Source organism: Panulirus ornatus, chromosome 55 (assembly GCF_036320965.1).
Source record: "Panulirus ornatus isolate Po-2019 chromosome 55, ASM3632096v1, whole genome shotgun sequence".
Lineage (NCBI taxonomy): Eukaryota > Metazoa > Arthropoda > Malacostraca > Decapoda > Palinuridae > Panulirus > Panulirus ornatus.
This window is the reverse complement of record NC_092278.1, coordinates 23937530-23960292: the sequence shown is the minus strand read 5'-3', so window position 1 is coordinate 23960292 and position 22763 is coordinate 23937530. Positions and strand designations below refer to the sequence as shown.

The 22763-nt window shown below is 36.5% G+C and overlaps 1 protein-coding gene across 9 annotated transcripts; it reads right to left on the bottom strand.

The window, feature by feature from the left end:
- SecS (Sec synthetase) lies at positions 1 to 22663 on the bottom strand. 9 transcript variants are annotated; one of them, XM_071693164.1, is made up of 11 exons: positions 22590 to 22663; positions 15836 to 15979; positions 14697 to 14826; positions 13762 to 13905; positions 10957 to 11115; positions 8416 to 8579; positions 7828 to 7928; positions 5016 to 5137; positions 4106 to 4291; positions 2720 to 2851; positions 1 to 342 (listed from the first exon to the last, which is right to left on the bottom strand). In XM_071693164.1, the coding sequence occupies exons 2-11, from the start codon at positions 15947 to 15949 to the stop codon at positions 116 to 118; spliced, it is 1479 nt and encodes a 492-aa protein (XP_071549265.1). In that variant the 5' UTR covers positions 15950 to 15979; positions 22590 to 22663; the 3' UTR covers positions 1 to 115. The 9 variants fall into 9 exon arrangements, with proteins under 9 accessions (XP_071549265.1, XP_071549270.1, XP_071549272.1 ...); XM_071693169.1 differs by having other exon boundaries at positions 22603 to 22633; XM_071693171.1 differs by lacking the exon at positions 22590 to 22663 and adding an exon at positions 22424 to 22442.
- Positions 22664 to 22763: the final 100 nt, after the last annotated feature.

Sequence of the window (22763 nt, the reverse complement as noted above, 5' to 3'; positions counted from 1 at the left end):
TTCAAAAATCAGTATTTATAATCTGAAAAAATCCAAATGTGAACACTGTTCAGAACTAAGAATTTCAGAATGGAGGTCTACCTAAAATACTTCAGATACATGTGGTATATATCCACTACTTCACAGAGTTATTTGCAGTTTTTGCTTCCTTTTCTTTCAAGTTTACAATGTACTTATCTTCTTCCAAGTTGGGAGAAGGTTTTAAAGTTTTGCTGCATTTGAACTTTTCCAAACATTTATCAAGCCGCTGAACAAAGAGATCTACATCCTCTTTTCTCATGCCAATACTTGCTGATGCTGTGAGATAAGGCTGCGGATAGTTCTTAGAGTGACTGCCCCAACCTATGGAAATAAAATGGACTTAAATCATCAAACTAGGTTTTGAGTGATATTCAAATATATGAAATCTAAACATAATGAAAGGGGACTTTAAATCCATGTATATGGGCTATGGAAAATAGTGTATACATTATATACATTAGTGATGCTTCATGTTATGTTCTATTCAAATGAATATGCACCAAATTTAAAAAAGCCATAGATTCTAATTACAACATTAATATTACACACCCCTAATCTTCATTTCTAATTAGGATAAATTTTTTCATTTCATAAAGAATCTGAATTTCATTTACCTGGAATTTAAATATGAATATCGAGGCCATTGAACTATTAATGGTACAATAAATATAACATCTTGAAACATCATGATTACAGAGAATTATCGTACACTACAATAAAACCAGATGTTGCATCCTTTGTTTGAGTTTTCATCTATAATCAACCAGCAGATTTTATAATGATCATACTTGTGGCAAGGGTTTACATGTGTAGACAGATACCAATAGCATCCTGATACATATGCGAATATTTACATCAATAGCACTGAAAAGGTCAAAGCAAGAGCAAAATTTCACAAGTAATATCCATGAGCACAAAACTAGTACAAATGATCTGACAACAAAACTACTAAAAATTGATAATGCTGCAAAGTTTCACTCAGAAAACTTTCAATTCCCAAAATCTAAAGAATATACATTGTGTATAAAGGAAAACATTTTGCCTACTACATGTCCTACCTAAAATGTTGGGATAAATTTGAATCAATGACATGAAACTGAACTCAAGAAAGAGAAATGCATATCACGTTAAGTTATCTGTTAGATCAAGTGAAAATTTACCCACAATCAAAATCAATGATTCTAACATGGTGAGAAGTAAGTTGAGAGCTTTTTGGTATTTCTTTTTTATTTTATTTATCTATTATACTTTGTCGCTGTCTCCTGCGTTTGCGAGGTAGCGCAAGGAAACAGACGAAAGAAATGGCCCAACCCCCCCCATACACATGTATATACATACGTCCACACACGCAAATATACATACCTACACAGCTTTCCATGGTTTACCCCAGATGCTTCACATGCCTTGATTCAATCCACTGACAGCACGTCAACCCCGGTATACCAAATCGCTCCAATTCACTCTATTCCTTGCCCTCCTTTCACCCTCCTGCATGTTCAGGCCCCGATCACACAAAATCTTTTTCACTCCATCTTTCCACCTCCAATTTGGTCTCCCTCTTCTCCTCGTTCCCTCCACCTCCGACACATATATCCTCTTGGTCAATCTTTCCTCACTCATTCTCTCCATGTGCCCAAACCACTTCAAAACACCCTCTTCTGCTCTCTCAACCACGCTCTTTTTATTTCCACATATCTCTCTTACCCTTACGTTACTCACTCGATCAAACCACCTCACACCACACATTGTCCTCAAACATCTCATTTCCAGCACATCCATCCTCCTGCGCACAACTCTATCCATAGCCCACGCCTCGCAACCATACAACATTGTTGGAACCACTATTCCTTCAAACATACCCATTTTTGCTTTCCGAGATAATGTTCTCGACTTCCACACATTCTTCAAGGCCCCCAAAATTTTCGCCCCTCCCCCACCCTATGATCCACTTCCGCTTCCATGGTTCCATCCGCTGCCAGATCCACTCCCAGATATCTAAAACACTTCACTTCCTCCAGTTTTTCTCCATTCAAACTCACCTCCCAATTGACTTGACCCTCAACCCTACTGTACCTAATAACCTTGCTCTTATTCACATTTACTCTTAACTTTCTTCTTCCACACACTTTACCAAACTCAGTCACCAGCTTCTGCAGTTTCTCACATGAATCAGCCACCAGCGCTGTATCATCAGTGAACAACAACTGACTCACTTCCCAAGCTCTCTCATCCCCAACAGACTTCATACTTGCCCCTCTTTCCAAAACTCTTGCATTTATCTCCCTAACAACCCCATCCATAAACAAATTAAACAACCATGGAGACATCACACACCCCTGCCGCAAACCTACATTCACTGAGAACCAATCACTTTCCTCTCTTCCTACACGTACACATGCCTTACATCCTCGATAAAAACTTTTCACTGCTTCTAACAACTTTCCTCCCACACCATATATTTCTTTTTATAGTCAAGAATTTATATTTTACAATGAATACTGCAAAATTTTAACTTTGAACCAGCCCAAGAATGATTTCTTAAGCAACATCCTATACTTTACCATAATGCCCACAATGCAAAATTTTCTACTATACCTGAGATACAGGAAGTTGAAAAACTGGGGCGAAAAGGATACTTCTTTAGGCTGTATATTGCCAAAACATCCACATTCTATTCCTAACAAGATTTGTAACTCACCAATGAATTCTACACCAGCAATGGTTTTGACACCTGTTGTGCTAATAACCCGAGTGCCAGAGATACCACGCAAGAACATCATAGCCCCAAGCTCAGTTAATGAAGAGCCCAAAGGATTTGGAACTGTCATGGCTGTAACAAAAATAAATTAAAGAATATGGCATAATGAAATAAATATGAAGTAAAAAAGTTCAATTGTAATCAAATCAAATTTTTAGTGGGAAAAAGGCTTACTCTCTATAATGTTTTAAGTCCCAAACACTATCAAAATTTAAAAGAAAAGGCTAGTCCACTGAAGTGATTTTCAATAAATAGTCACGGTTTAATTTCAAATTACTCAGCACATACAGTTAATCCTATATTCAATATTACAAGAAACTAACTTTGTTACAATATGACACAGCAGTACTGAATCTTGCTTCTATTAACACTGAATATTTTCATCATTAGTTTTCTGTTTCATATAACAAATGTTGTCAGTACCATATCAATTACCATTTCACTTGAGAGCACTATCTTATTACTAATGTTCCTTGAATTCAAGTTTCTCAATCATGATAACAAGATCTTTGCTGTTTGCTTCATTTTCTGTTTTTCCCTTCTGTGCCATTATAGGGTATCACTGATATACTCCTTGACCTCCTTTGTCCAAATTCTTCTGCATTAAATTCCATCTGGTTTTCTTCTCCCCATTCAAAATTTTCATAAAGGTCATTTTGCATTCTTCAGTGTCTTCTGATCTATAATTTACTCATTCTTTTTGTCTTCTGATCCAATTACTCTACTCATTCTCAAGTGAACTAAAAAGACATCTGATAATACTTTCTTTTACTTCTGTCATCAATGTTGATAATGTTCCTTATCCTCCAGTTTAGATATGGCCCCATTCGCTTCTGTATTGAATCTTCTATTTATAAAAATCTTTTTGATCCATTCTCTCAATTTACTTTGATATTTTCTTTGTTTTTTTCTTTTAATATAAATATTGTCTATAATGTAAAATGGCCTAGCAAAGCAAATATATTTTTTACTACTTCCTCAAATAACAACATAGTTCACTCTGTCAAATGCTTAAACAAATTGAAAAAGAAATAAGAAAAAACAGCATAGTGCTGAGTGCATGCCTTTCTTGAAGAACACACCACTGGGGTATAAGGGTGCAGTTAACCAAAGGTTGGATATATCTAAGTGTAGATGACTGATATCTTAAGTCCACCTGACTTGAGACAGACAGCTTCTCAGAGGCTTGTGACTCACGATAAGGGATTACTTTAGTAAGTAGATTGAAGTACCATGTTTAAGCAATTTGTCATGTCATAGCTCAAGGAAATATTATATTCAATACAAGGGAGCTGAATAGAGTCTAATAACAAAAATAATACCTACCAAGAGATATTGGGTTATTTTTTGTGTTGAGAACATGCAGTCCATGTTTCTGAGCAACAGACACCATTTGTCCATACAGGAGAGTTTTTAACACCTTTCTTTCCTCTAGAAGTTGTTTATAACCTTTCAAGCCCATTGAAAGTAATGTTATGAATAAATCCACCACTGGGCTACTTGATGCTCGGCCTGCAACAAAGCATAAAAAAGTATATTCTATGGTGTTTGTAATGGTTCAAAGTTTACAGAGAAATTTGTAACTACTTATCTATCTTTCAAGACATGAATAATGAGTTTCTTCATTAGATTCTTGTAATGACTAATTTTTCTATTAGCATAATATGCTACAAGTCTCAAAATGAAATGTAGCTGAATGACACGATATGAACACAAAACTCTTTGATATTGGACATCTTCATAAAAGATGCAGGATTAGAGGAATATATTGTAATTCAACGTAATACGTGATGTGATCATCCATGAAGGTACCGCTATAAGTGGTCATGGAATGCAATTCATTGCCTGAAAAAGAAAAATCCTAAAGGTCTGCTATCTTTTAACCTGTATCTTTTTATTAACAGTTACAATGCCTTAAAACTGGAGATATAGGGAAACCAACTTTATTACAAAGACAATGCATAGGGTAACTACTTGCTTTGTATTAAGGAAAAAATAAGGAAAGATGAAAGACTAATACAAAAACATGAAAAATATGCATAATCATGTAAATATTATATTTTGAAGATGCTATATAAAAGTCAGCCTTCTACACAAACTATAAAAGTTTTACAAGATGCCAATGCTGAGGCTGAAGTAATAAATGTTAATCTTAATCTTACCAATTTCTATCAAATGATTATAAAGTTTGTATCAAATGTGCTTCTAAGCCGGAAAATATGCTTGTTGTTCTTACCAGGATACATTTTGCCAACCTGTTCAATGAATTTGGCATCAAATCCAGCAATCACTGCACCTCCAACTGGTACCATAAAATTCTTGTCCGTACTTTGCACAAATGCATCAACACGGCCCACTCTGTTGAGGAAATAACGGAGGGTAATGATACAAAATGTACTGCGTAATGCTGCAAAAAAGGCACTGATAATCCCTTCAAAATAATTACAGGAAAAAATCTGATAAAGCCATCCACATAGTTCTTGAACACATAATTCTCCACCTATCTCATTTAATGCCACAAGTCTTTGATGACCATCAACAGCCAATGTGTTTGGTAAAGATTCTTCATAAAAGCCTTTGTTTTGAATATCAAAAAAGGTATTCTTGTCTATGGATAAATGCTGGAATGGTATCTTAAATTCAGATCATACATCTGGCCAAAAAATGTCTATTGAAATCTTTCCCAAGCACTTATGTCAAATACACAGAAGATTGAACTGTTGTGAAATTAGTTCTCGTAAACCATCCTATTTTAAACGTCATGCCTATCAAGATACAAAATATGCATTGTGCACTCTAATGTCTCCAATCTGACCTGGGACTGAGTCACTGTGGAACTGTAAATAGCAAGAACATGGGTTGTGATAATGCCATAAAGAATTCATAATGTTTCATTTATCTAAAACCTTACCATACCCTCCTAATACAAGAGTAACCTCTATTTTCTATGGAGCTGACATAGTGCTCAGGACATCAACCACATTCACAGGGCAGGACCACAGGTCAAAGTGGGGTAATGCTGTGTGTGTACCTATGTATCTCTTATTAAAGAGATACAAACTCAACATCCTCTCAATCTTTCCTGTTTAAGTTTCCACTTACATCACCGAGCCCTACCCTTATCCAAATCACTTAGTCTAAACTGAGTCCTGTATGTCATCATAAGATACCCATTCTCTTTCTATCTATAAGGAATGTAAAAGAACAATATTCCTTTCAGTGAGAAAATAGCAACAACTTCTTAACAGATATATAGGAACAATGTACTACAAATGCACAAGAAAAGTAGTGTCCCTAAAAATCAGGTGACAGTAACTTGTTCCTGACAGACACGTAAAAGTACCATGTTCTTAACAGACACATTACAATATCATGTTACCAACTGGTAACAACAAATACGTAACAGTCATCAGCTATGGGGAAAGAATTTGGCGGTGAAAAGTTTGAACACATGAGTTAATAAGTTTACATCTAAATGATGGAGCTTCAAGGTTAGAGTCAGATAAAGTTTAAAAGTTAGCACTTAAGAGTTTCACTGTGTCATTATAGTGAACTGGGTGTGTTGGCATACTTTTAGCCAGTACAAATCTGTGCAGGCCTTCATTTATGAAACTTGCTAATAAGAAGTTCCATAATGTTTCTCTGTCACTCTTTTGTACATTCTGATTACATGTAACATTAGGCTAACTAGTCTACATTGTTTGGTATCAATTTTGGATCCTCCCTTGTTATGTAAACCAGTTTGCATACATTTGCTATATTAGATTAGTCTATGCTATGCCTCAACAAAATCTTGTAAGGTTTTGCAAAAGTCATTTTTGTCCATTTCAGAAATACAGCTAGATTCCATCAGGTCATGGTGCTGCGTTCCTTTTAAGTTGATTAATTGCTTTGACCATTTCCTTTTCTGATACTTTATTATTTGTAAGGATATGCTCACCACAAAAAATTTCATCACCTAAATCTTTCTTCCTTATGCTGGGAACTGATATACTGACAGACTGAAATCATGGAAGCACATCACAAAAACCTAATGACTATACTACACTTTTTTGCATGAAAATGATATATGAATATTTAAAACAAGTTGTAAAGAATGATATATTTTGGCTTACTTTAAAAGATACATCAAAACCTAAAAATGGTTAATAAGCATTTGGTGAAGTTTTTAAGAGTCAGTTGGGAGATTTCATGATGTTAATGATGGTAATGGTGATAGTAATGATGGTGAGGTGGCTGTGATAGTATGAGTGATGCTGGTGATGTTGAGGTGGTAACAATAATGTAGGTGGTGTCAGTGGCTGTGATGGTTTTTGTGATGATGCTGGTAACAGTCACTCTAGAGATGGGAGTGCTACCAATGGTGTTAATAACAATGGTGGTACTGGTGATGGTATCAGCAATGGTAGTGGCTTTTCTCTGATTTTCTTTGCCTGGATGCTGTAATTCTCCATATCTGCAGACAACTTCTCACCTCTTCCTTTTAGGCAGCTTATGACATGACATAAATAAACATAACTACCCTGTGAAGAATTTCTAAAGCTAACTCATTTCTAATCATTGCCCCATGCATTGTTCTACTCTTAGTTTCAGAAAAGAACTTTAGGAGCTTTTCAAGTAATATATCACCAAAAACACATCAAAATGGTCAAACAGATTATGAATTGACTTTTCCTTCATCAACTTCAATAGAATTTCCATCTCTTTCACAGCTGTAAGTGTAATGTGCTTTCTTATTGTACTAGATCTTGGACACTCTGATGGATGCCACTCTAGGACAAAATACACGAAAATAATAAAAGAAAGCAAAAGACAACCACCCCAGATTACAGATGAGGCAACATTCATGTAACTGAGCAGGAAGTTCTAAAAATATCAGCATCATATCATGAATCATGTATTGATGTATGGGAGTTGCCAAAATATGGAACACTTAATGAGAAATGTGACATATTACAGAGTAATAAATCACCTTGGTCAGTTGTATGCACAAGTACAATTGCATAATTATTCCTAAACATTAAAAAAAGATATATTATTGTAATTACCTCACAGCCTGTTGTATATGATGTAAGCACTTTGAAGATTGCAGACCATAAGCATTATTGATTAAGTGAGGTACCCCTAACTTAGCACATAATACTGCTACCTGCAAAAAATAAATCTGCATTATCACCACATACAAAATACATAAAAGATCGTTTTTCTATATTTTCTCATAACATTTCTGAAGTTCACTTTTAAAAAACTAATGATAGTTATAACTACCTTGGATAAAGTTATTAACATAAAAGGAGCTCTGTAGCATATGAGACTTCTTAATCTTACATGAAAGTGTGACACTTTTCAAAAGTCATAAACCAAGTTAACTAAATACAGGCTCGGATCTTTTGCTGTTATCAAAGAATGATTATGGTGCTATTACTCTCATATCTGATATCTGAGGATCTGCCCACTTAAAAAGTATCATTTATCATGAAAAACTGAAAGAATGTTACTGGCTGTGGTATATTGAATTACAAACATGTCAAAATGCTGAACTGGTTAATTAATATTTTCCAGGCAGCTGCTGCCTCTCCAGGAAGGAACATAAAACATGAATCTTTAGGCTCTTAAGATATAAAGCAAAAATGTACCTCTTCCAACTTGTCAATAGCACGTGGAGCAAAGCAACTGGTTGTTGTCATGACAGCTACAATAGAATTAGGTCCAAGCAAGCTGATCTGTTTCTCAATCTCCAATACGTCAGTTCTAAGTTCATCACCTTCTAAGCAATTCTCTATAACAACTGGTTCAAGACCTGAAAATTTTGCACAGTTTCATTAATTTTAGTTGTATATTTAAACCTCTTCTTATCCTTTGCATTTAGGACTCCATATTCATGTCTATAACACACTATAAGGACTTCTCTACTTTATAAATAATTTAATCATGTAGCACCAGCACCCTTACAGAGGGCTACTGCAGCACTAACAATGGGCTAAAATCAGCAGCAGGAAAGGATGAACTTCTCTGGAGTGAGAATTTCTTTGACAAAACTGCTCACTTTCATGAACTGATGATACAGACTCACTGAGGGTGACTTTTCAACTTTCTCCAGATCCTATCCACACAAACTTACACTGAAAACATCCTGTACTATTTCCCTGATGTAAATATTGGAAATAAAATGCCTGTGGATGCTATATAGTAAGGAATCATAATGTGAATGTGTAGCAAAAAAAGGTTTGACTGTATCAGCTGATCAAGATGTTCTGAAATGGTTTGGACATCTGGAAAGGATAAGTGACATGTGGTCTGATTAAGAGAGCTAATCAAGCTGACTGATGGGAACAAAATATCAAAAGTGGAGGGAGCAAGGGGGAGGGAAAATTGACAAAGCAATAAATGGGAGTACATGGGAAAGACAGAAATCAAGGTACTTGTTATCTACTGGAGAACAGCAATGAGCTCACTAATCCTGAGATGGATATAGGATGGTAAATCAGAAGGCACCTCCCCAAACACCTCTTCTTACAGCACAACAGTTAGCTGGATAAAAAACAATGAAGATGCACAATGCAGTACAGAGAGCAAATACTGATATGGGAAGTTTATATGAGAGTAAATTTCTGAATGACTGAGCTTAGGTATCTATTCTTGATACTACCTCACTACAGTGGGAAATGGGAAACGGATAGAAAAAAAAAAAAATCTGAAGCTGGATACTCATGAGAAGAGGCTCAGATCTGAAACAAAAAATGTCAAGGTTTTCTGAAGAAAAGAGATATTAATGTGTGTTTATCCTCCTTCGACAGGCATATCTACATCTCATTTTCATCACTGAAACATATGACTGGCTGTAATTCAAAAGTATTAATAGTTTTCATGTTGACATCTGGTGGTACTGTAGTGCATTCTAATGTTTTACTATGTTATAGCTGGAAAAGCTTTAGCTGAAACTGATATCACATCTTTCTATTAATTTCATACTATTTTTCTAGTTAATGACCTTTATCTTATGAAGAGAAATTACAGTGTTTTTCTCATAATCAATGTCACTCTGAACACTATGGGCAAGCAGTCAATGGACATTTCATCTAAGTGGTCTTGTGTCCAGTGCAGGTGAGGAAAAGGTACAAATTTTGTGATGTCAGCAACTGGAGGTGGTGGGATGGGAGTCTGGGAGTCTGGTTATGGGGATGATGTTAAAAGGGTGCGCTTATTTTATGAGTTCACCTCATGGATCTTAAGTGTGAATATCAAGCCAAGTGGGATGGTGGGCACTGAATTCTCTCAACAGGGATAGGTGTTGGGTATGTTGGCCAGGTCCTGCAGCAGGGAAGTATATATGAAAGGGTGTGTAGGTGTTGATTATGTTGTAGTTACTACTGCAGTTAGTTCTTACAGACTGTATTTCGAGGAGGGGTAAACTGAGGATGAGATGGAGGGATGGAGTGTCAGATACTTTGAGCAACCAGGGCCTAAACATGCTTGAGGATGTAAGATGTGCATAGGATGGAGCAAATTAGAGTTATGATATACAAGGGTGACCTGCTGTCAGTGCATTATGGGTGAGAAGGTAATATTAACTAGGTTGTTTTCAATTCTTTGGGCCTGTAACTGGTTTGCCCATGTGGGGTTAGTTATCTGGGGAGACCGTTCTTGTATTGGAAAGCTTGGACTTCTCAAGTACAGATACCGTTTCTCTGATTGGACAGGAACAAGTGTGACCTCTTGGATATGATGACAGATTACTTTTATCATTTCCAAACTAAAAATTTGTCTCGCAAGTTTTCTTTTCACACCTAATTGCCTTTCGCACTTTAGTACAATGACATCAAGAACAAATGGACAAAGGCCTCAGTGTGAACATCCAGTCACTTCCTGTCAGGTATTATAAAGTGTTAATGAAATCAGCCTCTAGCACCTACAGCCAAGCTCCAAAGACTACTCGACTGTTTAGCATCTATAGCCAAGCTCCAAAGACTACTCCACTGTTTACCTTCATTATTTCCCTTACTCCTGTTCAGCCCACTTTTAACACACTGCACTCATTATACCATGTTGATCTAAGTCATTTCATAAAATGTACACCTCTTGCCTTCCTGTGTTCAGGCCAAAATTCCCCCAAAGCCTCCTTTTCATCTCCTTAGTTTTCTAATACTGAATTTTTTTTTCATACCACTGTGCCTTACCTGCAGTAATAATTGCTTTGAAGCAAGATTTTTGATCAATGCGTGGCCATATCACATACTTAGCCCCCTGCCGCTGCTGTCTTATGGTCAACAAGCACAGCACCATACTCATACCAGTAGCTAGGGGAACGACTAAGCACCCAGCAGTTTTTTTCATCCCTAAAAATTAAAAATCTTTTGACTAAATACCATTTCACAAGAATGCCTGAAACTAAAAAATAAATTATAATACCTTCCTTCTGAGCTTAAAAGAAAATTTTTATGAACATTTTCATGTTCATGTACCTCAAATATTGTTTCTAACACACAAAAGATTTAAACTTCTTTCCATATCCTAAAAATCTTTCTTTTTGCTATAAACATGGCCTTCATACACAGGTCCTCCATCATCAAAGATTGCATATCTTTAATAACCTCTGAATGGGATCCCCATCACACAAAAACCTATCATCACTCCTTTCCAGCTTACTTATGGCTTTCTTGTAAACTTTTCCATCTTACTTCACATTGCTAGGTATTCTCCATTCATTCTCTCTCTAAAATGCTATCTTTAGTGGAACGTAAATGTGCTTTCCTTGAAATCTGCTACAACTCCAACAACTTCTGTTCATGCTAATGGGGCTACAACTGCAGATTCATAAAAAGGTGAACAGAAACAAAAATTTATTCCACCTCAAGTAATTTTAAGGAATGTAAGTAGGATGAGGAATGAAGATTTTAAGGAATGTAAGTAGGATGAGGAATGAAGAGTCACAAAACCAAGCATCCATAAAGCATCGTGAATCTATGAATGTAAATGATGTGAGAGAGCAGGAAAAAAGAGTACCATTGCCTATGCAGAGATGCAAACACACATTTTGTAGCATGATGCCACAGATTTTTATGGGGCATTTATGGATCTGAAGAAAGTGTATGATAGGGCTGGCAGTGATACCATGCAGATGTTAAAAATACTTGGTGCAGGAGGAAAGCTACAAAATACACAGAGGAGTTTTTACCAGGAAATAAACATAAGGGCAATTGGGAAAGGAGAAGGGTAAGTGTTTCCAAGTAAGGATATCTCTGTATCAAGGGTATGCAATATCATCATTGCTGTTTAATGTCAATGGACAGAGGGGTGAGAGAGGTAAATGAGAGGGTCTATGATCAAGGTAGAGCTCTAAATTATGCTGAAGGGCAGAGAGAGAGAAAGGCAAGATGACACAGCTTTGATGGAAGACTCCAGAGATAAGGTCCAGAAGCTGGCATCTTAAGTTTTGAAGATTGTGAGAAAGGAGGGAGCTGCAAGTTAATGAGAACAAACGTAGGGTAATGAGGAGTAGCAGGATAGTTTAAGAGTAATCAGAGGCTATGACAAAAAGCTTGTTAGAAAGCACACAAAGAAGTATTGTACTATTGTAAGGGTGGCAGATGGTTGGAACAGACTAAGGAATGCAACTATGAATGCCAGCAGTAAGCAAGTGAATAAAAGATTACTGGATGGCAAAGAATGTTCAACAGATTCAGCCCCATGAGCACAGAACTCTTTCTCTGTACATGGCAAATACGTAAAAACAAGAACAGATACTCCTTAACTTACAATAGGGTTACATTCAAAATAAAATCATCGTAAGTTGAAAATATTGTAGTAAAAAATAGATTTACTACTGTACATCTAACCTACCGAACATTATAGCTTGGCCTAGTCTACCTTAAACGTTCTCAGAACACTTACATTAGCCTACAGTTGGACAAAATAACCTCACACAAAGACTATTTTATAATGAAGCCTATTTCATAATAAAGCCCATTTCATAATAAAGTGTTTTATAATAAAGTGTTTCTTTGCTCTGAACTTTCTCAGTGCCTTGGGCATAACTTCATGCCGGGAATTATCTCTAACTTCATCTCAAGGGTAACTGTCTTCCTCTTCCTCTCACCACAGCCAGGAAACACAGATGGGTGTTTTGTAAGCATGGTGGGATGCAAAAACACAAAACACAAAAAAACACTGTTCTAAGAACACTTACATTAGCCTATAGTTGGACAAAATAATCTCATACAAAGCCTATCTTATGATAAAGCCTATTTTATAATAAAGTGTTTCTTCGCTCTGAACTTTCTCGGTGCTTTGGGTATAACTTCATGTTGGGAATTATCTCTAACTTCATCTCATCTCAAGGGTAACTGCCTTCCTCTTCCTCTCACCACAGCCAAGAGACACAGATGGGTGTTTTGTAAACATGGTGGGATGCAAAAACACAAAACAAAAGCACTGGAAACACAGTACACTGTAGAGTAACAGTTGCTTAAACTCATGATCGCATGGCTGACTGGAAGCTGTGGCGTGCTGCCGCTGTGCATTATCACAAGAGAATATAGTCCCACATTTCGCTAGCCCAGGAATAGATCAAAATTCAAAATCTGAAGTACAGTTTCTACTGAATTTGTACTGCTATGGCGCCACTGTAAAGTAAAAAAATTGTTATCAAACCATTGTAAGTTTGGGAGCATCTGTAATATTACACAGATGTATGAAGAGGTTCACAAAGGACAACAAAGTGAAAAAATTTGATACAGTTGAGGATGATGTACTAAGGAGAGTATCAACACAGAATACTGAATATAAAATGATTAACAAAAGCATTTGCACCACAGAAATCATCTATGACAATTGCATTTGAAAGTAATTCTGAATAGGTCACATGACTGTAGTGGGAAATGGCATAATGGATATCAATGGAGTAAATCTTCACAATATATTTCTTTCTAAAACCAGCAGTCGCATCTGAATAAATGAATATTGAATTAAAACAGGTGTCTCACCAATATTTCTTATAACATCTAATACCATGGCATTGGTAAGCTTGTTTATAAGACTGGAACCAGCTGCTTTAGGCTGAACCTCTGCAATATCACCAGATCGCCCCACACCATGACCTAAACGGTAGTGACGACGTGCCACAAGCCCTGGAAACAATATACAGAGTCATACTAGCATACTTACATTCATAATGCTCATATGATTTATCAATGAGATAATACTCCTGAATCACACTAAAATATTTAATATATGTAACAACCTCAATAGATCAATATCTTGTTTAAAACTAATATCTGAATAATTAAAAGAAAAAGTCCCACATTCCTCTATATTCTTATAGGGTTTTCATTTATCACCTATCCTTTTTTGACAAAACTGTTGTTCTTGTATGTAGAGATATGGTTACATTGCTTAAAACTTTATCTATCATCATTAAATCCATTCTCTATTCCAGGGGGTGAAATAGGTGCAGATTTTATACACTTAGCACACCACCTCCTTATACAAATTGGCTCCACTGCATCCAATCCTGTCATTCCTCTGACATATTTGTCTGAAATACCCTTAGGGGGATAAGGTGTACATTGTTTTAGATTATATAAAAATCCTTAAAAAGACCTGGTTGACAAAATTCCTTACTTGCAAATGTGCAATAGAGAAATATTCTAATAATCATGGTCATGTATCATAATCTGAAATATTCTAATAATCATGGTCATGTATCATAATCTATGTTTATTAATGTTTCAGGTAAAAGCAGCATCAACCAAATATTCATTCACAATATTAAGACAAAAGTTGATTCATATCTTCCCAGCCATTTATCACCAATCATCAGGGTATATGGATTAATGAATGTATAAAGTACAGTATTTCATACCCAAAAGGAAGATGAAATACTGCAATAAATGAAAAATCTGGTTAAAAGAAATCTCACCTGAATATATTCTTGCTTCTCTTTCTCCAACTCCACAGTTATGAGGAAAATTATTACTATCCATCAAAGCTAGATCATTCAGTATCTGTTCTATGGTAGCATCATCCCAGCCTTCTTCGGGACACTTGCGCTGTATAATAACATTACATTATTAAATGCAATAACTCTGGACATCATTCCATGGTAATAATTGTCCATGCAGAATTTTCACTCAAACAGTTAGCTACCATACTAGCCATTACTGAAAATGTTACGATAAAATTTTCTACACATTGGAGTGGTTACATGCAAAGCAGTTTTCATTTGTTTGTACTCTGAAAAAGAATATTTGGAAAGATATTCAGAGATATTACATGTCAGAAAGAGCAGAAATACTAAAACAGGTAAAGATAAAGGATCAGATCTATCATATTTTAGACACTTAAACTCCCTTCATTATATGGGATGGAATTGGAATAAACACTCAATTCACATGCATACTTAACATGAGCTTTCTTGTCAAGGAAAGCACTTCTTAGTGTGTCATTTTTCATACTTAGATGATTCATCAAGAAAGAATGATATCTACATTTATAATTCCACCCTCACATATGGCAGCACTATTTAATAGTAGAATGATATGTATATATGAAACAGCTGCTTGCAAGAAAAATAATTACAACAGTTACACAACATTCTCAGGTTTTCATATAATATCTAATACATTCATTATTTTTCATGTTACAATGTTTAGGTTTATCTATTTTCGTCACCCAGGCTATAGGTCTAGAGAGACCTACTGTTAGTGTTTTATTAATCTTTAATCTGCCAATTTTCAAAAGCATAGCAAACTCCCTGTGAGATCCATAACAAAGACTTAAGAATGGTGTGCAGGTTATCATGAGAAATGATGGGTGACTGTGAAAGATAAAAGGGATGATGGTAAAGAATGCAAATAAATGGAATCATTAGACTTATACATTGGGTAAACAAAAGTAATGGGTAAGGTTGATGGATGGCTATGGAGGAGAAAGAAAAAACATGAAAATGAAATCCAAGGTCCATTATGGGAAAGGGGTGAATCTGTCATAATTTGCCCAGCAACCTATGAGTTTTAGTTTTCACCTTAGTCCTAGAACAACAGTATGCACAGACCATACCTGATCAATGAGGATCCTAATCTTCTTTTCCCGTGTTGCTCTAGTCTCTGCTGCCTGCTGTAAGTATGTGGATGGAACCATACGTTCAGCCAGCCTAAATGATGTCTCATTCATCTTGAAGAAACGCTTTTAAGGCTATTTCTCCTGTGAATTTAAAACAAATTATATCTATTATTGTAATGTATTGTAAGGGTTAATTAACATATGTGAAGCAAATTTGTATCATTATATTTTCCTTTAATAATATATACTTCAAAAGTGGGGAGAGCTATGCAAATCAGAGAGAATGTGCAGTTCATCAATAAACAAAATACGCTCCAGTCATGCTTCTAGAGTAATTACAATTGCTTCTGAGTTAAACACTCATGTCTGAGAGGCCAAAGGCAAACAAGGAACACTCTAATCTGCCAGCTGTGACCAGCCTTTCTCTCAGTCTCCTTAAAAAATGTAGATATTGTGCAGCAAAAATCAGTAAAATCTGTTATAATTCTACAACAGTATTAGATCTGGATATCAAGTAATTTTGTTCTGCAAGGCTAGTGCAGAGCTTAAATTAGAATCACACAGAATGAAAGTACACATCATATCTTACTGTTCATTATCAAATAAAGGAAATGTAGAATAAATGGGGAAATATCAAGTTAATTAATGACAAAGTAAACAATAAATGAAAAAATTCAAAAGGATCTCTTAAAATCTCATATAACCCTCTAGTAGCCAAATCTATCATAATATTTAATATTATAATTAAAGTGGGGCTGTCACACCAACTGCATTTTGTAAAATTGGAGATGGGCTTCAACAAACAGATATCACGAGAAGTCACGTTAACCCCAGCAGCAGAACAATTTCAGTCAATGAGAGAGGTTTTATGTTTTAATTTTTTTTACAAGTGTAATTCCACTCTTATTACGTTAAGTAACTATCACCTTTTTTCTAAAATCATTCAGTACATATAATGCTCACAGTCATGCTCTGCATCGGTATTAGCTTTGAATATTAAATGATTTTGCTCTGCAGGGAGCGTATCTGGAGCATTACATTTTATTCTAAGCTATTAAATGAAGCAAACAGTTACACATAACAGAGAGAATATGAAGGTAATGTAAAAGTAGGTAATATCAATATATCAATGGAACCTATGAAAATCTTACCCAGTACCCAAAATAATTGTAGAAATATACCAGCATTATACTCATTTCTTAATGGGAGTGGCATTGTCATCTTTTTATTGACATCTGACACCACACTGGTAATCTATCTTCATGGGCATGAGTGGCATATTCTGCCAAATCATAGAAAATCACAATAAATCTTGATAGCAAGGGAGGTTAGGTAAAACTTTTGTATATTGTTAATTTTTTTATGTGTAATAACTACTTTTATTTCAACTCCATATTTTTCTTCCTTTATTAAGTCACCTTATACACCATTCAATGAAAGTATAATCTGCAAGTATTTCTGAATTACAACAAACTATATAAACATCTTACTATATAATTACAACAAACTATATAAACATCTTACTATATAAACACAGATAGATACATTCCATTGCTATTTTCGATGTGAAAGTAAACTGATAAATTGCCTTGATATTTCACTTTAAAAAAACAGGCATTGCAAAACAAGATTTCTTAAATGTTCTAAGCTAATAGCAAATTAGATATAAAATAATCTTATACCACCAAATTAGTAACATTCAAATTAATTAAGATGTGACCCTAAACTAGATATGTATCGAAATCTGGAGTTCAAGGTCCACTAATACCATGGAAATTAGAGCAAAAACCTGAAAAATGTACAAAGCCATTAATTACCCACATTCTCGATTGTGTACAAGAATTTCGGATATTTAGGAACTATAAGTTAGAACCCAGACATGACATAAATAACACGTTTTACACCGTTCACACCATTAGCAGTGTTAACTGTTTTGTCTGGATTATAAAGACTGTAACTCTAGGGGTCTTCCCCTCCTCTAGCGTAACAGGCACTTGCAATATATCAACACCCACACCTGAATGACCAACTTTTCCACCTTTTTAAATTGTCCAGTTATGGATTCCTCAACAGAGATCTTTCAGTTGATAGATCTTGCTGAAATCTGAACAACTCACTTTCTCCACAGACTTCACAAAATGTCATTAATTTTTTCTGGTACTGTCAACTCAGTGACGGACCCAGACAGCGTATGAATCTAATGGAGGACCAGAATTTTAGCAAACATTAATCATTTTAATGTAATGCAATCCATAATGAAATTCTTGTGTGCATTGTTGCTTCACAATCTAAGTGCTTAATGTGTATTTATTGAGGTTTATCAGGTTTGATTCTTCTAAAACTTCTAAGGTATTTGTAGCGACGTCCTTTCTCGGTCAGTCTAAAGTCTGCAAATTTCTCGCACGCCTCCCGACATGGCGACAATATTGTATTTCACAACCTTGCTTGTATGAGGGACTTTTAGGTGAATGGTTACACCGTCGTCCCACAACCTATGTCATCGTCGTCCCACAACCCATCTCAATCATAGTCATACTTAACGTAGATCTTCACACACAGTAAGAACGTTTACCATTTATGGGAAGCTCTTACCATTTGGGAAGGCTTAATTGAAAGCGAACCTATCCTATTCTTTTTCTCTCTTTCCATGGTTTCTGTCATTTCATGTAGAAAACTCTCCCAACATTTTGTTTAGTAAAAAGCATCTTGTCAAAGAGAGGAGAACATAGGCTGGTGATACTTCTACTTTAAACCTGTAATAATGTTAGAAGTGTGTTCAGAAAACTGAATTGGGAAAATCAAGTTGTTTGCGTTTATGATATGTACCTTAATCATTCGCTGATGATGTAATATTAATTAAAATAATCCATCTGATATCAGCGGTGGTGGAACCTTAATAAGGCAGAGCATGCCAACTACTTAGGCAAGGTGGACAACCCATAGCTTCCGCCACCAGTGCACAGATGGCGTGAATCATCTCTGCCTTTTGCAACCACACGGTATCAGGTGCAGCGCAGCCAGCAAAGCGGGCCCTAACAGCCTTTATAAGCCATGTATTTTTGCCACATCGTTGGTTATATTACGAATATAAGGAGAGCGCTTCCATCTGTAAAACATGTAAGATATCTTGAGCCATCATATGACGGGCCTCGCCTCGTCCGTTCTGCTGCGGCACCACAGGATCTTAGTAATGATTCCTTCCACTTGCAGCAAGACAACGGGACCTTGGCATAACTACCCAGCCCCGAGCAGAAAAAGATTACGGGACCTTGGGAATGCCTCCTCCTACCTGCAGTAGCACGATGGTACATCGGCAACGCCTTTTGCAGCAGCGATACAGGACTTTTGCAATGCTTCCTCCTTCCTAAAACAGTAACTCATGACCTTTGCAACACCTATCCTGCACACAACCACAGGACCTCACAACGCCTCCTAACTCCTACAGTTGCACTGTGAGACCCAGACAACACTTCCTATCTTCCATGGCAGCACTATGGGACTCCTATCTCCCCTTAACCAGCAGTGCCTACTTGGCATGGTAGGTTCACGATCTTGTCAATATCAATTCAATATTATTGCGTTCTCCAAGACCTAACCAGACCTGGTTCTACTGTCAACTGCCCCTGCTTTTGTTTCACAGGTCTGGCATGACTATCTCTTTTCAAGAATACAACCAGCCTGTCACATTCATTCCGACGCAACATTCTCACTGACACCAAGACCATCAGTACCCATGTGGACATCACTGATCTGACTTTCCGCCAGCACTAGATGTCCAGCCATCTGAAACATCTACTCCAATCAAGCGTCCCCTAAAAAGGAAAGGTTGGGAGTAGGAGTACTACAGTGACGCATTCCCTGCGTTCATCCATAGCCCTTTCATGTAATCATGGTTGGTGTACTACTCCCTACGTTATCACAACCAAATGTTTATAGTTACAGTTAACGCCAGAGATAACAGGGATATGTTCAGTATCTTAAACTATCTCATGAGGTCATGGGACAGGTACTCCCTGTGTCGCTTGACAGCCCTTCCCGCTTGCATTCATGATTCACGTAGAGCTCCCCACGTCTTTACGACTATAGCTTACATCCCAGATGGTATAAATGACTTTAGTGCTAAGCAAAATCTTAGGGTATCAGATGTAGTGCCTGTGGGTCTTGTAATTCACGCACCGCTGACATGTCATGCTTGGTTATATTATGGGCACCAGGGGTAACTTCATCTGAAAATGTCTGGAGCAACCTTGTGACACTAACTGTGCCCCGTCCCTCCTGCAGAAGAGCCAAGGGGTTTTGTGTATGCTCATCCCTGATGTACCACAAAAACCTCGGTAACGCCTCTTTCCTGACAAAAACAACCAAAGGACTTTGGAAGACCACCCGCCTACTCCCTCACCAATGGGACTTCACTGTAGTTGTTGTTGAGTTTTACAGCCATCGACCTATGATGGTCATAAGGCCTGAGGGACTTCAACCTTAGTCATGCCACCTTTCTCCTACAGCACAACAACTGGACTTCGTAACACCTCCATCCTCCTGAGTACAACTTTGAAACCTTGTCAACAACGCCTTCTGCAGAAAAAGGACCTCGAGAACTCTTTTGTCTCTATCATGCAACCACCTCTCCTAATGTGCCAATAGTAGTTACAGTCCTGACAGTTTCACGCCCTTATTCCTGCTGATGCAGTATTTGTTGCGTTTTCCGTTTCTTTATACCTCTCTCGTCCTTATATTCCCAAAGGCAAACATACTCCGTTACTTAATGTTATATATATATATATATATATATATATATATATATATATATATATATATATATATATATATATATATTATCCCTGGGGATAGGGGATTAAGAATACTTCCCACGTATCGTAGAAGGCGACTTTTTAAAAGGGGAGGGAGCGGGGGGCTGGAAATCCTCCTCTCGTTTCTTTTTTTTTTTTTTTTAATTTTCCAAGGGAAGGAACAGAGGGGGCCAGGTGAGGATATTCCAAAAAAAGGCCCAGTCCTCTGTTCTAAACGCTACCTCGCTAACGCGGGAAATGGCGAATAGTTAAAAAAAAAAATATATATATATATATATATATATATATATATATATATATACATTATATATATATATATATATATATATATATATATATATATATATATATATATATATATATGTATATATATATATATATATATATATATATATATATATATATATATATATATATATTTTTTTTTTTTTTTTTTGCTTTGTCGCTGTCTCCCGCGTTTGCGAGGTAGCGCAAGGAAACAGACGAAAGAAATGGCCCAACCCACCCCCATACACATGCCTTGATTCAATCCACTGACAGCACGTCAACCCCGGTATACCACATCGCTCCAATTCACTCTATTCTTTGCCCTCCTTTCACCCTCCTGCATGTTCAGGCCCCGATCACACAAAATCTTTTTCACTCCATCTTTCCACCTCCAATTTGGTCTCCCTCTTCTCGTTCCCTCCACCTCCGACACATATATCCTCTTGGTCAATCTTTCCTCACTCATTCTCTCCATGTGACCAAACCATTTCAAAACACCCTCTTCTGCTCTCTCAACCACGCTCTTTTTATTTCCACACATCTCTCTTACCCTTACGTTACTTACTCGATCAAACCACCTCACACCACACATTGTCCTCAAACATCTCATTTCCAGCACATCCATCCTCCTGCGCACAACTCTATCCATAGTCCACTCCTCGCAACCATACAACATTGTTGGAACCACTATTCCTTCAAACATACCCATTTTTGCTTTCCGAGATAATGTTCTCGACTTCCACACATTCTTCAAGGCTCCCAGAATTTTCGCCCCCTCCCCCACCCTATGATCCACTTCCGCTTCCATGGTTCCATCCGCTGCCAGATCCACTCCCAGATATCTAAAACACTTCACTTCCTCCAGTTTTTCTCCATTCAAACTCACCTCCCAATTGAATTGACCCTCAACCCTACTGTGTATATATATATATATATATATATATATATATATATATATATATATATATATATATATATAAGGAAACCACAGCCCATCGTTAATTCTTTTTTGACGTAATTCCCCTTAGGTTTGTAGACGGCTGAAATTTTGATACTGACGATTATTTTAAAGATATCAGTAATAATGCGAGAAATAATATCCCTTTACAGTTTTACTTCAGTTCCAGCCTAAACCTTAATCATTCCAGTAATTGTTATGTGGGCAGTAAATGCCTAGATTTCAAAAAATGAAATTTAGTTTCTTACTTAATGCACAGGTGGGACTGGTTACTGATGATCTAGCCATATCTAATACAAAGAGATTGTCAGTAAACGGTCCATTACGTAAACTGAAGGAGGCGACATGGCCAGCACGTCATCCACGGCAGGTGTTGTTGTCAATGTTTCGCATTTTTTATTTGTTTTGCTGTTGTACTATATGTTGTTCTAGAAACAAAAGTTATGAAAGATATTTTGTAGGACTTTGTTATACTTACTCCAGTCAGTGTCATTCTTACTCTTTAACTGATTTCTAACCTATTCTTTGACACGAAGCTTATTTCTTCACCTATCACATGCGTTTTGTAGCAACGTAGCAATGTTAGCTGGTTGTTTGGGCGCCAGGCCTATCAATTGCCAGGATCATGAAGGCCGTCACTTTCATGTTATATCTACCAATCGTAAAACCTTTAACACCCTCTTCAGGTGTTAATTCGAAGACCACATACACTCACTTTGAAAGTATACCTTTCCTCGACAGTAGCAGGCATATGGTTAGTTCTGTCAACAAACAACAGCTGACTCTTTTTGAGAGGGTCTATTAAGATAAAGATAGTCACAAAAGGGATACTTAGAAATCAAATAAGAATTATTGAATAAATGATATTATATAAATTATATTTTGATAG